Genomic DNA, 13,184 nt, shown 5'->3' with positions numbered 1-13,184 from the left:
GATATTTTTGATAATCCAGGTAGACTCCGTTCAGTCTTTCAGATGGAGCTAGACGCTATATATCTTTGGGCTGCGGAGATCTTAAGACGAGGAATAATTCATTCTGGCGTCATTTTCTCAAAATACCGGCTCGTCAAACAGACAGGAATGGTGGGAGTGCTCTAATTAGTTAGAGCCACAATAGACCCTCTGAGTCGCAGTTCCGTAGCCTTTCTGGTCAACCCTTTTAAAAACTAATCAACGTATATAGTAGTTTCCAGTACGTAGGGTAACATTAAAATTAAAAGCTAGAGAAATCGTAGAAAATCTTAAAAATTTGATCGATGGATAAACTACTTAGTTTATTAATAATTAACATTGATGTAAAATAATTATACAAACTATTGGGCTAAATGAATGGTACTTACATTGATTGCAAGGTGATGCAGGAGAGAAGAGAGTTTCTTTAGGTATTTCCCTCTGTTCACAAACACATTGGGAATTTTGACACGTATAACCGACTAGCATTTGACAATCATTTGAATCTTGACAAAACTGTACTCCTTTTGTATGAAAACATAAAAAAAATATATATATAAAAAATGAAAGTATTAGTATACCATAACCATTGGGAGAATATAAAAAAGATAATTTCTTTGTAGAAGTTAAATTGTTAAAAACTGTTCAAGCTATTTTTACCTAAAACTGTGCCAAACATTATTGCAAAAATAACGAACTGTCGAAGTGTTGATAAGCGAACAGAACACATGGCAAGGCCGCACACGGCCCACTATACCAACAAACTTCACTCCCACTGGCCGTGATTACCACTTCACATTATTGATCCTGTCATCACTATGCAAGGATACCAACCGCTTCTAAAACTATCCAACTTTATTTATTTCTCTATTTTGTACTTAAAATTAGATATCTGCAAAGGATTACAGAATGAAAGACTACTTATATTTATCCCACTTTATTAATAGAAAGATACAAGACAAATCAACTTGGCACCAACTTGGTACTGATTACTTCAAGGCATTACAAATTTTTACCTTTTTTTGTTTATTACAAATTTAACAAGAATAAATTTCTTACAAGTACATTTACAAGAATTACAATCACAGATCCCATTATTATCTTATATGAACAAACTCTGTAAAGAATTAACATTTAGATATTAACAAACTTATTTGTTTTTACAACAATAATCACTACGCTATTTATAAAGCAAAGCTTTAAAATAATTTCATTTTCACTTTATTGTATTTCAGAATGAAATAATTTTTCATTATCATTTAAAATCCAAAAAATTTTAATAATTATTTTGGTAAAATCAAATACTTTTCTGTTTAAGTTAATCTACTTTCATTTCCACGGATTTGAAGACTTCAGAGAAGTAGGATGAAAATTAAAGCAAATGTTTGGTGGAAACTAAATACAAAAATCTAATATATTAATCTATCTTAATTGGCACTTCCATGATTTGCTGCTTATAAACGCTTGTTAAGTCCAAAATATTTTAAATTTGGTTCCTTTAACTTACATTCTCTTTTAAAGACTTTAACCCGGATTTAAAATAGGGGTGCTAAAGAAGTAACTGTAGATATGGAAAATCTCTGCAGCGGTCTTTGAATGAATGAATATCTTTCTCCCACACAAAAAGGAAAAAACTAAGTTCTCCTTAAACTTTGAAAAGTAAACTATTGTTATATACTTTTTACAAACCATAATTTTTAATTGCATATGTTTTCTAATATTTCTCACGAATTACAAGCCACAAAAAAATTACTTATTTACCAAAACGAGTGACAAAATTTAATTAGATTAGGCTGAAACTTTTAGTTCTTTTAATATCCAATAACTAAAAAAAGGCGAAACAGGAAAAACATAGCAATTCCTAACTCAACAATTTATTAATGATATTTTTCAAAAAGTATTCATCTTAAAAAGTTGTGACTGAAAAGTACAAATGCTTGCCTAAAATTCCATTAATTTTAAATAGATTTCAGTCTGTCCTATTTATAGTAAAAACGTTTAGATGTAATCTCGTAACTATTAGTGTAAGTATAAAAACCAATAAGATTTACGCGAATTCGTATCAGAGTTCAGGACAATATCTAGGCAAAATGCGGTGTATTGTTTCTAGTTTTCTGTTTTTCAAAAAAATTTGCAAGCATAAAACTTTCATATGAGCAGGGTAATTGGGATATTATGCAAGAATGAGCAACCAAGTTATTGACAGTCTTCATACCTTTTCGCGGTACCACACATTAATACGATGCTCCGAATAAAATCATTGATTTAATTTTTTTTAAGTTAAAAAAGTTGGATAGCGTTAATTCCAACAATTAATATTAATAATTCTAGAATTTGGGAACAAGTAATACCTGAATTCAGGAGACAAAAGACACTGAAAAGTGTATTTAAGCTGTGAGAAATATTAGCAATAAAAATAACTGCACATGGTAGGTAATCTGATTATTATGCCGCTAACATAGTTACTTGAACATTAAATTTTATCTGTAAATAACTCCTAGCATACCCTGTGGAAATAGTAAAATATAAAATTTTCTGGTTTAAAATGGTTTAGTTCAAAATAAACAATCTCCAGCTAAAACAGAAAAATTATCAGCTATAATTTTATTGTCAGATTCACATCTTTTTGAATGTTCTTCTATATTGTTATTTCCTGCCTTATACTGGACACTATCTTGTGGTATAATCATTAGAGTTGTAGGATCGATTCCTGAACGCTTTAACGATAACCACATCAGTGGAATTCGAGTATCTATACTCTTTGTATAAGACATACAATGTAAATGCTCCGTCTTTTCATAAGTGACTTTCATAAATCCTATATGGGCTAATGCCATTCTCCAATTTTTCATTAATTGCGAATTAGCAGTGGCATGTTTTGAATCTGGTGTAATGATTAATAAAGCTCCACCTGGTCGGAGAAGTTTATAAGCCTTCAAACAACAGTCATATCTATTATAATAAAAAGAATTTTACAAAGTACCAACATTTTATGTTTATAAAATATGTGTAAAAATTATGAAGAAATTGAATGTTAACTATCCAGAGATAATTAACCTTTTTATGAAAAATTAAACATACTCAGAATCTAGTTCAGGTTATTCATTATTGCAATGAAGTCCAAATGTTAAAAATAGACACGAAATAATCGTTATCAATCGAAAATTAGAAGCCTGTTTGTGAACAGTAAAAAGAACAATGAATTTCTCAATGATAAATCATTGGTTTCTGATGTGAAGTAGAAAGCTAACTTAATGTCCAAGAGAATCAAATGAAAAAAAGATGGATACCAAATGGGAAGAGTGTAGATAATTTTTCATTTCTAAATTTTGCAACACATTATTTGCTGTGATTTTCTTTTCAGAGCTATACCCTTACAATTTCCAAATTTAATCAAGATAAACCATAATCCCAGTGTCGGTCATAAACCTCAACCATAACTTCCTTGGCTGGTTACGTTTCCTCCACGCAACTTTAGCAGTATTCTGGGTCATCTTCCAAAACCCATACACTATAACAACTGCAACAGCAGTGTCTTCTGTGAAAATACTCGTATTTTGTTTTTTTAAAGCCTAAACTAAATATGAACTTCTAATGAAGGGGAGATAGCAAAAAGTATGATATATATGTATGATCTGGCCTTCTGAAAACTACTTGGTTATTTCCCTTAATATTTCATTTTCTCTGGGCTTCATTTTTAAATTAAATCTGTTTTAAGAAAGTTTGTTGCGCTTTCTACGCCCAAACAAAAACCTGCGGTTCTTTTAACTACGGTTCCAAAACATATTGTGTGATCTAACTAACCATCTACTGAACGAAATTCACTAGGGAATAAGAATTGCTGATTGATTTGTCTTAAAAATTATTTCCGTCGAAGCACATATTTATACTGTATCCCTAAGCAGTTATGGACTTACATCCATCATCAGAGCTAGATAAATAAGTTAGATTAGGAGAATTCACTACAACTATGTTTCCGTCTCCCTGGACTAGCTGATTTAGCTGAAAATCGGAATCCTCTTAAAGATACAATACACATGCGCCTTAACTAGGACGGATAAAATTGGCGATATTATCCAACACTTCGGACCTAACCACTTGACTTAAATATTTTGATATAAATTATACTGATATAAATCTGTGTTGAATTAAAGCTCACTTTCAATTATTTCCAAAACAACCAAATTGGCGACGACTTTAAATAATAGAAATAAAAAAAAATCAAAACTTATTCTGCCGGATAAATGACTACTACAAAAAGGAAGAGGAAAATTCAAAAAATATTTGGCTTGAAAACAACCATTTCCAAGCTTGTTAGAGGAAATAAGTTTCAAAACCACCGACGGGTACAGCAATGCAACTATTGGTTAATTACAATCCTAAAAATTGTATCAAATAGAGTAAATTTTAGCCAATGGATAGAACGTTTTGAAAATAACCAAATCATAAAGGGATTAAAAGACAAAATAAAGTCTCACCTAACTCCATATTGTATTAATTAGCATAAGATCTGAATAGTACGAAAAAAAAACTTATTCGAGGAGAAATAATTATTTCAACCATTCTCTAAATTGAAAACAAGTATTTATTTTTATCCCTTTAAAAACCGTCTATTTCTTTTGAGGAAACAATTTCACATTATGATATAATGCTGATTCTGATGAAATATCTAATTTTTCGTATTTAATGTTATGGATTGGATGTATTTGTTAATTTACCTTAAAGAAGGATGTGGAAGATACTCCAACAATAGAGAGAACACAACAGTATCAAAATGTTCCCTAGGTAGTGACACCACTGAATCTTCTTGTATAACACATTTGTCGTCTATGTTGACACTTAGAAAATCGCACCTAAAAGTCATAATGAAAAATGTAAACGCAAGTACCTAAAAAACACGAATACTGAACAATTTTAAGAAAAGTATCTCAACTTATATTACGGATGGGGAACAAAAGATTATATTATACGAAATAACAAAAAAGTACCTTAAAACGTCTTGCGTGGCCGGAGCCAAATCAATAGCCGTAACTTCAAACTGTTCAAATTGTTTGAATGGATTATAACAACTGCCTACGTCAAGTAACTTCAATGCTACTTTACTTCTTTGTAGTGCATAGTCTTCAAAATTTATTATATCCCCAAAATAATAATGGGACATTTTTTGCTCCTTTTCGAGCCTCTCTTTCTGTTTTGTTTGTGAAAAATAAGTATCACATTCTTTAGCTATCCACTTTACTCTGTTAACGTTTTGCTCAACACTTTTATTCCAAAAAACAGTAGCCAAATCTCGCATTGTTTCGGCATATTTCTGAAGAAAGAGAAAGTAAAAAATAAGAGTGTGAAATATACATAATTTAAATTCAACAAACAATGAAATACCTTAAGAACATCGTCTTTCTTGCAATGTTCTTCCCAAGCGGCTTTTGCTCCAATTTCTCTTGAAGCCAACCGGAGATCTATATGAACTTTTTTAATGTAATCTGACAGTTCTTGCTGATTTGCCATCGCTGTTAATGTTTAAATTGTTTAATTAGTGTAGAAAAAACAATTTAGGACAGGGGTCGGCAACTTATTTTAAGTAGAGAGCCATTTCTCCTTAAATAATTTTAATAAATCTTACAAAGAGCCGCAAGGATGATATTGTAAAAAAAAACTCTGTAGAACATTTGTGTTCACAAATTATTATTTTATGATATTCAATAACAATTAAATGTTTTATTATATTTATTTTCACAAATTGCAAAGTAAATAAACAAATAAATAACTAATAATAAACTTGTATTTGAATGAAAATGGCGGCAGTCCTATATAATTAAGTACTGCATTTTAATATAATTCTATTCAATTTCAAACCTATCACATTAAAAATTCTTTTTTTGAAAAAATATCTTTACTTTAATAAATGAAATTTTCATTTGTTTCAATAAAAAATTGAAATATACAATTTATTTTGGACAGGCTGAAGAGCCACAAAATTTGGATAAGAAGAGCCGTATGCGGCTCGCGAGCCGCGGGTTGCCGACCCCTGATTTAGGAAATAATTAGCAAAGTTGCATTTTTAAAAGAAACTTTACGTTAATGTCATTAAAATCTAAAAATTAATAACATCCTACGCAGAAGTCAATTCACCCGAAAAACACTAACAAAAATTCAAGCAGAAAATCACCATTAATCACAAGAAATAAATTTTGTATGAGATCGAAATTGCGGAAACAGATAAGGAAAATCCAAGAGTGGATCCTGGCCTTTCTGGGCTATTTTCGCTAGCTTTCTTCATACAAAATATCAGATTAAGTTGGTCTCTAAGGCATAGCAAATTCTGTGGATAGGCTCATATGAACATCATCACAATACTACCTCCCCCACATAAAAACAAAAACAGAACCCAAATCAGGGTACCATCCGGAGAATGCAAAAGGAGTATGTTCGGAAAAACCAAATCGGGGTACCATCCAGAGAATGCAAAAGGTGTATGTTCGGAAAAACCAAATCGGGGTACCATCCAGAGAATGCAAAAGGAGTATTTTGGAAAAAGCTCCCCCATCAGGCAAGCCTGAGGGCTACACTAGCCCTCATAACGCCATCATATTTTCAAATATCGATTAACAAACAGCATGAAATGCTTCACCAATGTTTGGAAAATCGATGACTTGTGAATGGATGGTGATCCTAGAGACAATAACCTTGTAGAGTTCACGTAAGTGGAAAGCCACGATATGAAAAATAATCTATAAGAGACTTATTGAGAAAGCCAGAACCAATTAAAACTAGAACTAGAAACAATAGATTGTTAATTTGAACTTCCTAGCTTTCTCTCTTCTGCTTTTATAACACATATCTAGAAACAATTGGGAGAGAACTTACTTTTCCAAAAAGTATTCGGCTATCACTTTTCCTTTAAAAAACAGTGTACCCTCAGTATTCTTCTTTTAAAATCCGACTATCAAAGAAAATCGAAATAGTCATAGGGTTAGTACTTCATAGAGCCTTGTTACATTACCACATCAGATAGCAGCCTTTCATTTCAAAACCGAAGTTCAATATCGTATTCTTGCCCCAAAATGCCTGTTGCTCAAGTGCGAGATTTAATTTTTATCGAACACACAAAAACTAACACTGTTACCACAATCCAATCTCTTTTCTCTTTCCAAGTATAAGCTCCAAAAAATAATGAGGCTAAATGATTTTAAAAAATCCGACTAAACTTACCTGAATTAACTGTCGCAATATGTTAAGTAAGTTTTGTAAGCAACATCAAGCTTTTCTTCAAGTTCTTTTGGACTCTTTAATAATTTCTGAACCAAATCAGGTTCTAATTCTAGTAACATTCCAGTTAATCGGGACGCAATTTCTGGTCGGAATTTTTCACAAACTAAATCATATAATTTTTCTCCTAATTCTTCACGTTTTTTTGTTTGCTTAAACAGACAAAGTAAAATGTTATAATTCTATTAATTATTTTTGTACTTCGGTTCATATAGATTTTATATTCAACTATATCAAATAAAATTTATAAGCAATACATGTAGAATAAACTTACATTTGTGTATTCGACGTATTCCTTCTTGGCCTTAATTATTGCCTTACATAAAAGTTCTTCATCACCTAAAAGCTGTTTTATTGTATTTGTATCAAGTTCCAATAACATTCCAGTTATTTTAGCGCAAAGGTCAGATTCAATATCAGACACTTTATAAAACAATTCTTCGCCAAGTTCCAACTTTTCATTTTTATAACTAAGGGGCAAAATAATTATTATAAAATGTTGATGGAGGTCTTCATTCAAAGTATAAGATAAGATACATCACAATAAGCTGAGGTTAAAAGTGTTAAGAGGTTATGTAGCTTTCTACTCACGCGTTTGATTTATTTACAACTTGCAAAAGTAATTTATCATTTTGTAATAAATCCAGTATATCCTTGTTTTGAAGATTATTAGCTATTTCTAACAATATTTCTTTTGCAAGAAGTTTTGTTGAGCACAAAGGAGTAACTTTTGCTAGCAAATGATCTAATAAAACTTGGCGAGTATTTAACACAGGAGCTGACATAATGCACATTTAAATACATAATTAGGACACTTAAACAAAAGTTATATACTTTTTATTTTAACAGCACAACAATGACTACTCCCTAGACAAGAACAACTCTAGAAACTGGCGTACTCTTCGATTTTCACATTACAAAGCAGTGCCCATGTGATACTGACCACCTTAATAAAATATTTGATATAAAGATAATTATTATTTTACATTGAAATTTTCATTAAAAGTTAAAATTTTAAGTAGCTGCTGCTACTTAAAATAAAACTAATTTCATTAAGTTCTGGAAGTAACAGTTAATTTGTAGATGGGAGGCGCTCATGTCGAATAACTGTGTGCTGCACTCGTTTGGTGAAACCAGTAATTAACTCACATGCCAGATAGCAGAATACAATATTTACAAAATGGCTAGAGGTGTGTGTGTTGTCCTTAGCTAGTGATGTGAGGTTTTTGTGATAATAAAAGTGTTCACTTCATAATTTTGACCATGGCGGAGTTTAATATAGACATTTCAAAGCTGCCAGAAGACGTTAGAGAGAAGTTGGCCGAATTGGACTTAGAATTATCTGAAGGTAAAAACATAGAAATTCATTACCGCTCATTGCCCATTTCTGCATTAGATGATAAACACTTTAAAATCAATAATTACCAAAATTGCTTGCATTATTTAAAGATAGATTTTAGCTACAAATCTTATGTGTAGGAAAGATATATGTGTATTTAATTTCGTTCACATCGCATCGATATTTTCCGGGCACTTTTTTTTCACTTAAACAGTTTTAGTATAATATTTAACCTTAGGCCTTGTGAGTTATATAGGATACATTATTTATTTTTTAATGTGTATTTAGTATAATTGATAGCATTTATTGTGTGTTATTGTGTGTATTACATTGGGTAAGATTTGTGTAGATTAGTAGACACACATTCCCTCTTAACATTTTTAAAGCTAAATTATTTTTTCCTAATACATTTCAGTTATTTAAGGCTACTGATGGATTTAAAATAATAAATTTGGTCACAGATTAAGTTGATAATAATAATTTTTGGATTTTTAATCAATAAAAGATAAGTGAAAACTAGAAACAGGATGAAAATGGGAACCATTTTCTTCTTTGTTATCAATGCGTTTGTTTACGGATTGGTTGTGATTTTGAAGAAATATTTTATTTTGCTTTTTCAGAAGGTAGTTACGGAAAAAAAAATCAAATGCCTGACATTTTTTCATTTCAAACACGCTCAGATTAATTTGAGATTTTGTTGTCATTTTCTGAATTAATTTTTAGAATCATATTTTATAAAGTAGTTTGATTTAAATGTTTAATTTTAAAGTATTTTATTTTTTCCTAACTCGAATTTCGTATGTACATTTTTGTTTATATTTTGAAGTTGAAACTTTTTTGTCGTCATAAATGTGATTATTCTTTTAAAGATTGATTTTTTCAACACGTATATTCTAATGAAAATAATGTGAGAAATAAGGTTTACCTCATATTTTTACAAAATTGAGGAAAATAAAATTATTTATCGATATCATAATCATCTTGCTTCATTCCTTGTGTTTACTAGATAGTGATTTCTGGTGTATAATAAGACATCACAACTCCTATCAAAAAAACATTCCGTTTTATTTAAGTTTTGTCAGATTGATTTATAGGTCCTAAATCTGGTTCGCGTGTTACATTGTCGAAATGTCTAGTCGGACTTTTCGTCTAAAAACAGGTTAGCACCGCCCTTGGTATGTATGATCTTGTTGACTGGATCCCACCTTAGAAGTAGGAAATAATTTCTCCAAAAGATTATTAGAAATTATTGTTTAGTTTCAATTGATCTCATAATTAAATTAGTTTAATACGGTTAATTTTAGAAGTATTTTTCAAATTTTCAATTTTATATTTCTTCCTCAAGTTAATTTTAGTTATATCACAACATTGTTAAGGCTCTTTTAACAAAGACATGAATGGGAAACGTTACTTTTATTAGTTCCTGATAAAAAAAAAATTCTTTACAATATTTTTGTAGTAATTTTGTATTTTATTACATTATAGTTGAGAATCTTATCGTGTCACCCTTTAAAATGATCTACTGCCAATTTTCCGTTAAAAAATAATTTATCAATTAATTTGCCTATACTTGGGTTGCATGGCTATAGTTATCACTTGTTATCTTTGTCTAACTAGCTCGCTAATAACTGGCTTTATTTTGTTATACATGTAAGCCCATATCATTTTTTCTCCCCTAGCTGTAATATTTTATTTTCTTTTTAAATAATGTGACCTCAACAGTTCTTAAATATATTGCATCGTGGTCATTTTATTTATTGCCATTGGGTTTAAGAAATGTGTGATTAGGAATTACGATATTTATGACGAGCTTTGTGAAATCAGATTTAAATTATCATTATCAATAGATTTATGAACAAATTGCAAATAATTCATTTAGTTACAGTTTATTTATTTGTTATAGGAACTAATAGGTGTAATTTTTTATTTTTATCAAGAAGTGGCAAAATATTTTTGAATAATAGGGTTTTCTCTCTTTTATATTTTAAATTATTTGTGAAGAAGTTTTCGTAGTTGTTAATTTGGTTCTCTTTTAGTTATAATCGTACCTGCTGTTTTTCAAATCCTTAGGGTTCCCTAAGTTAATACAAGGGAGTTCATTTCATATATAACTGGAAAAACCCTGTGCAGATAGTTTATACCATGCAGCTAGTTACATCTAAGATAGAGATAGAATCTAAGATGAAATTAAATTGGTTGATTATTAACTAATATAATTTTGATAAACTATCATTGTAATAAAATTGTTAGATTACTAGCTTCCTCAGTGCGGTCCTTAAAGATTCCTGAGTTCATTTATTTGAAACAGTTTAAGAGGGAAGAATGTCCATCGCTGGACACTGAGCTGTAACAAGCTCCCTAAGGGTACGTTCACAACGGAGCTGTGAGTATAGATGATAGCAGAGATGATAACTGATAGAGTAATATATAATCGCTGATTAGTGTGCACAACAGAGCTGTGATACATGCAACATGTCCGAGAAGTGAAGAAGAGTTTTTATGTTCAGCAGCAACGAAATGGTATATTTTAAAGAAAAAATGCTTTAGAAAATATCATGTACATCCCATAAATAAAAAACGAAGTACTTTGGGCGAATTTCACTATTTATATAAGGAACTTCGAAATTATCCAGATCGTTTTTTTGAATATGTGAGGATGGGTCCACCCACATTCGACTATATTTTAGAAAAAATAAGGTCAAAATTAAGAAAACATTGGAAAAATTGTCATGGAAATCCTATAACCACAGAAGAAAAACTAGTGATTACTCTGGTAAGTAATGGTTTTATTGAGAAAAAACAAATAAATACACATGAAAATAAATGTAAGCACGATTTAAAAAACAAAATATTGTTTAAAAGTAAAGAATAAAATAATAACCAAAAATAATGAGTAAAGACATCACTAAATAATTTTTCGACGTCCATTTTGAAGCTCTGATACTGGAGTTCAGCTAGCAGAAAAATGAAAAAATTTAATTCTATCATCTATGCTCGTTTATAGCAGCGCGTATGAGTCACTAGTCGCAGCTTCGTTGTGCACGCTCACATAAGAATGTACTAGGTTATTCTATAAGCGCTGATGCATCACTGCTACCATCTCCGCTATCATCTATGCTCACAGCTCCGTTGTAAACGTACCCTAAGGGTAGAAAAACATATTACATTTGAATGTGAGCGTGCACAACGAAGCTGCGACTAGTGACTCATACGCGCTGCTATAAACGAGCATAGATGATAGAATTGAATTTTTCATTTTTCTGCTAGCTGAACTCCAGTATCGGAGCTTCAAAATGGACGTCGAAAAATTATTTAGTGCTGTCTTTACTCATTATTTTTTATTATTTACTTTTAAACAATATTTTGTTTTTTAAATCGTGCTTACATTTATTTTCATGTGTATTTATTTGTTTGTTTTTCAATAAAATCATTACTAACCTAAGAGTAATCACTAGTTTTTCTTCTATGGTTATAGGATTTCCATGACAATTTTTCCAAAGTTTTCTTAATTTTGATCTTATTTTTTCTAAAATATAGTCGAATGTGGTTGGACCCATCCTCACATATTCAAAAAAACGATCCGGATAATTTCTAAGTTCCTTATATAAATAGTGAAATTCACCCAAAGTACTTCGTTTTTTATTTATGGTATGCACATGATATTTTCTAAAGCGTTTTTTCTTTAAAATATACTTTTTTGTTGCTGCTGAACATAAATACTCTTCTTCACTTCTCGGACATGTTGCATGTACCACAGCTCTGTTGTGCACACTAATCAGCGATTATATTTTACTCTATCAGTTATCATCTTTGCTATCATCTTTGCTCACAGCTCCGTTGTAAACGTACCCTAAGAAGATAGATTCGAACCTAATCTTTGCGTGGGAACACAATAAGCGAACCGTTGAGCTTATCCCCTCCCTATAAAGCATTTTATTATACACTAGATAACTAAATCGATTAATTTCGTTGAAACAACAAAAAAAATGGCGTCACATTTATTAAATTTCTTCTCATTCCATTCCGCAATCACCTCTGTAAGTGACTGATGCGTCTCCTGAAAATTAATCACATGTGAAGGTTAATATTGATTACTATTCATCTCTAAATTGCGCTGAACTTTTTATATTTCCTAGCACCTGTAAATTTTATAGAGATAAACATTTTTAAAAACCTTGAATAAAATGACAATTTTTAATAAATGCTGAGAGTTCGGCCCTGAAAATTATTAATAAATGCGTCTGGTTTTTTATTTATAATCTTCGAGATTAAAAAAAAATAGAAGATCTCTCATCAGTTAAACTAAGTTGAACTCTTTAGTAACAAATGTTGGCGATTTGTTGGCTTCGGTTGAAGTTTTGTTTCTGTCGCTTGATTTGATGGTAAAGCTTCCTTGCGCTTTGTTCAGCGCTAAGGGTTTTATTTGAATCTCTAGCTAGTTGCCTCTTTTCTCAAGAAGAAGAAACCTTGATGAAGTTAATGACCCTATCTGTCCAAATCCCCCCCAAAAAAGTAGCAAGAAATTAATTGTTTAGAGAGTGATAATGAAGCGAAATTC

The 13,184-nt window shown here is 30.7% G+C and overlaps 2 protein-coding genes across 5 annotated transcripts in view; one reads left to right on the top strand and one right to left on the bottom strand.

Annotated features, from left to right (window-relative positions):
• Positions 1 to 939: 939 nt before the first annotated feature.
• On the bottom strand, positions 940 to 8,232 carry Samtor (S-adenosylmethionine sensor upstream of TORC1). The gene is made up of 7 exons (XM_074119234.1): positions 7,879 to 8,232; positions 7,562 to 7,757; positions 7,231 to 7,439; positions 5,401 to 5,528; positions 5,007 to 5,329; positions 4,737 to 4,871; positions 940 to 2,970 (listed from the first exon to the last, which is right to left on the bottom strand). The coding sequence occupies exons 4-7, from the start codon at positions 5,524 to 5,526 to the stop codon at positions 2,574 to 2,576; spliced, it is 981 nt and encodes a 326-aa protein (XP_073975335.1). The 5' UTR covers positions 5,527 to 5,528; positions 7,231 to 7,439; positions 7,562 to 7,757; positions 7,879 to 8,232; the 3' UTR covers positions 940 to 2,573.
• A 209-nt stretch (positions 8,233 to 8,441) lies between these two features.
• DIP2 (disco-interacting protein 2) overlaps positions 8,442 to 13,184 on the top strand; it is a 617,293-nt gene continuing 612,550 nt past the window's right edge. For all 4 annotated transcript variants that reach the window (XM_074119216.1, XM_074119213.1, XM_074119212.1 and 1 more), the window contains exon 1: positions 8,442 to 8,635. In XM_074119216.1, the coding sequence (XP_073975317.1) occupies positions 8,551 to 8,635 (85 nt within the window). In that variant the 5' untranslated portion in view covers positions 8,442 to 8,550. The remainder of the gene's footprint in view (positions 8,636 to 13,184) is intronic.

The sequence above is a fragment of the Rhodnius prolixus genome, unplaced genomic scaffold (genome assembly GCF_049639745.1).
Source record: "Rhodnius prolixus isolate KJV_2025 unplaced genomic scaffold, Rpr scaffold_2, whole genome shotgun sequence".
Lineage (NCBI taxonomy): Eukaryota > Metazoa > Arthropoda > Insecta > Hemiptera > Reduviidae > Rhodnius > Rhodnius prolixus.
The sequence above is the reverse complement of the archived record's forward strand: the minus strand, read 5'-3'. Positions and strand labels throughout refer to the sequence as shown.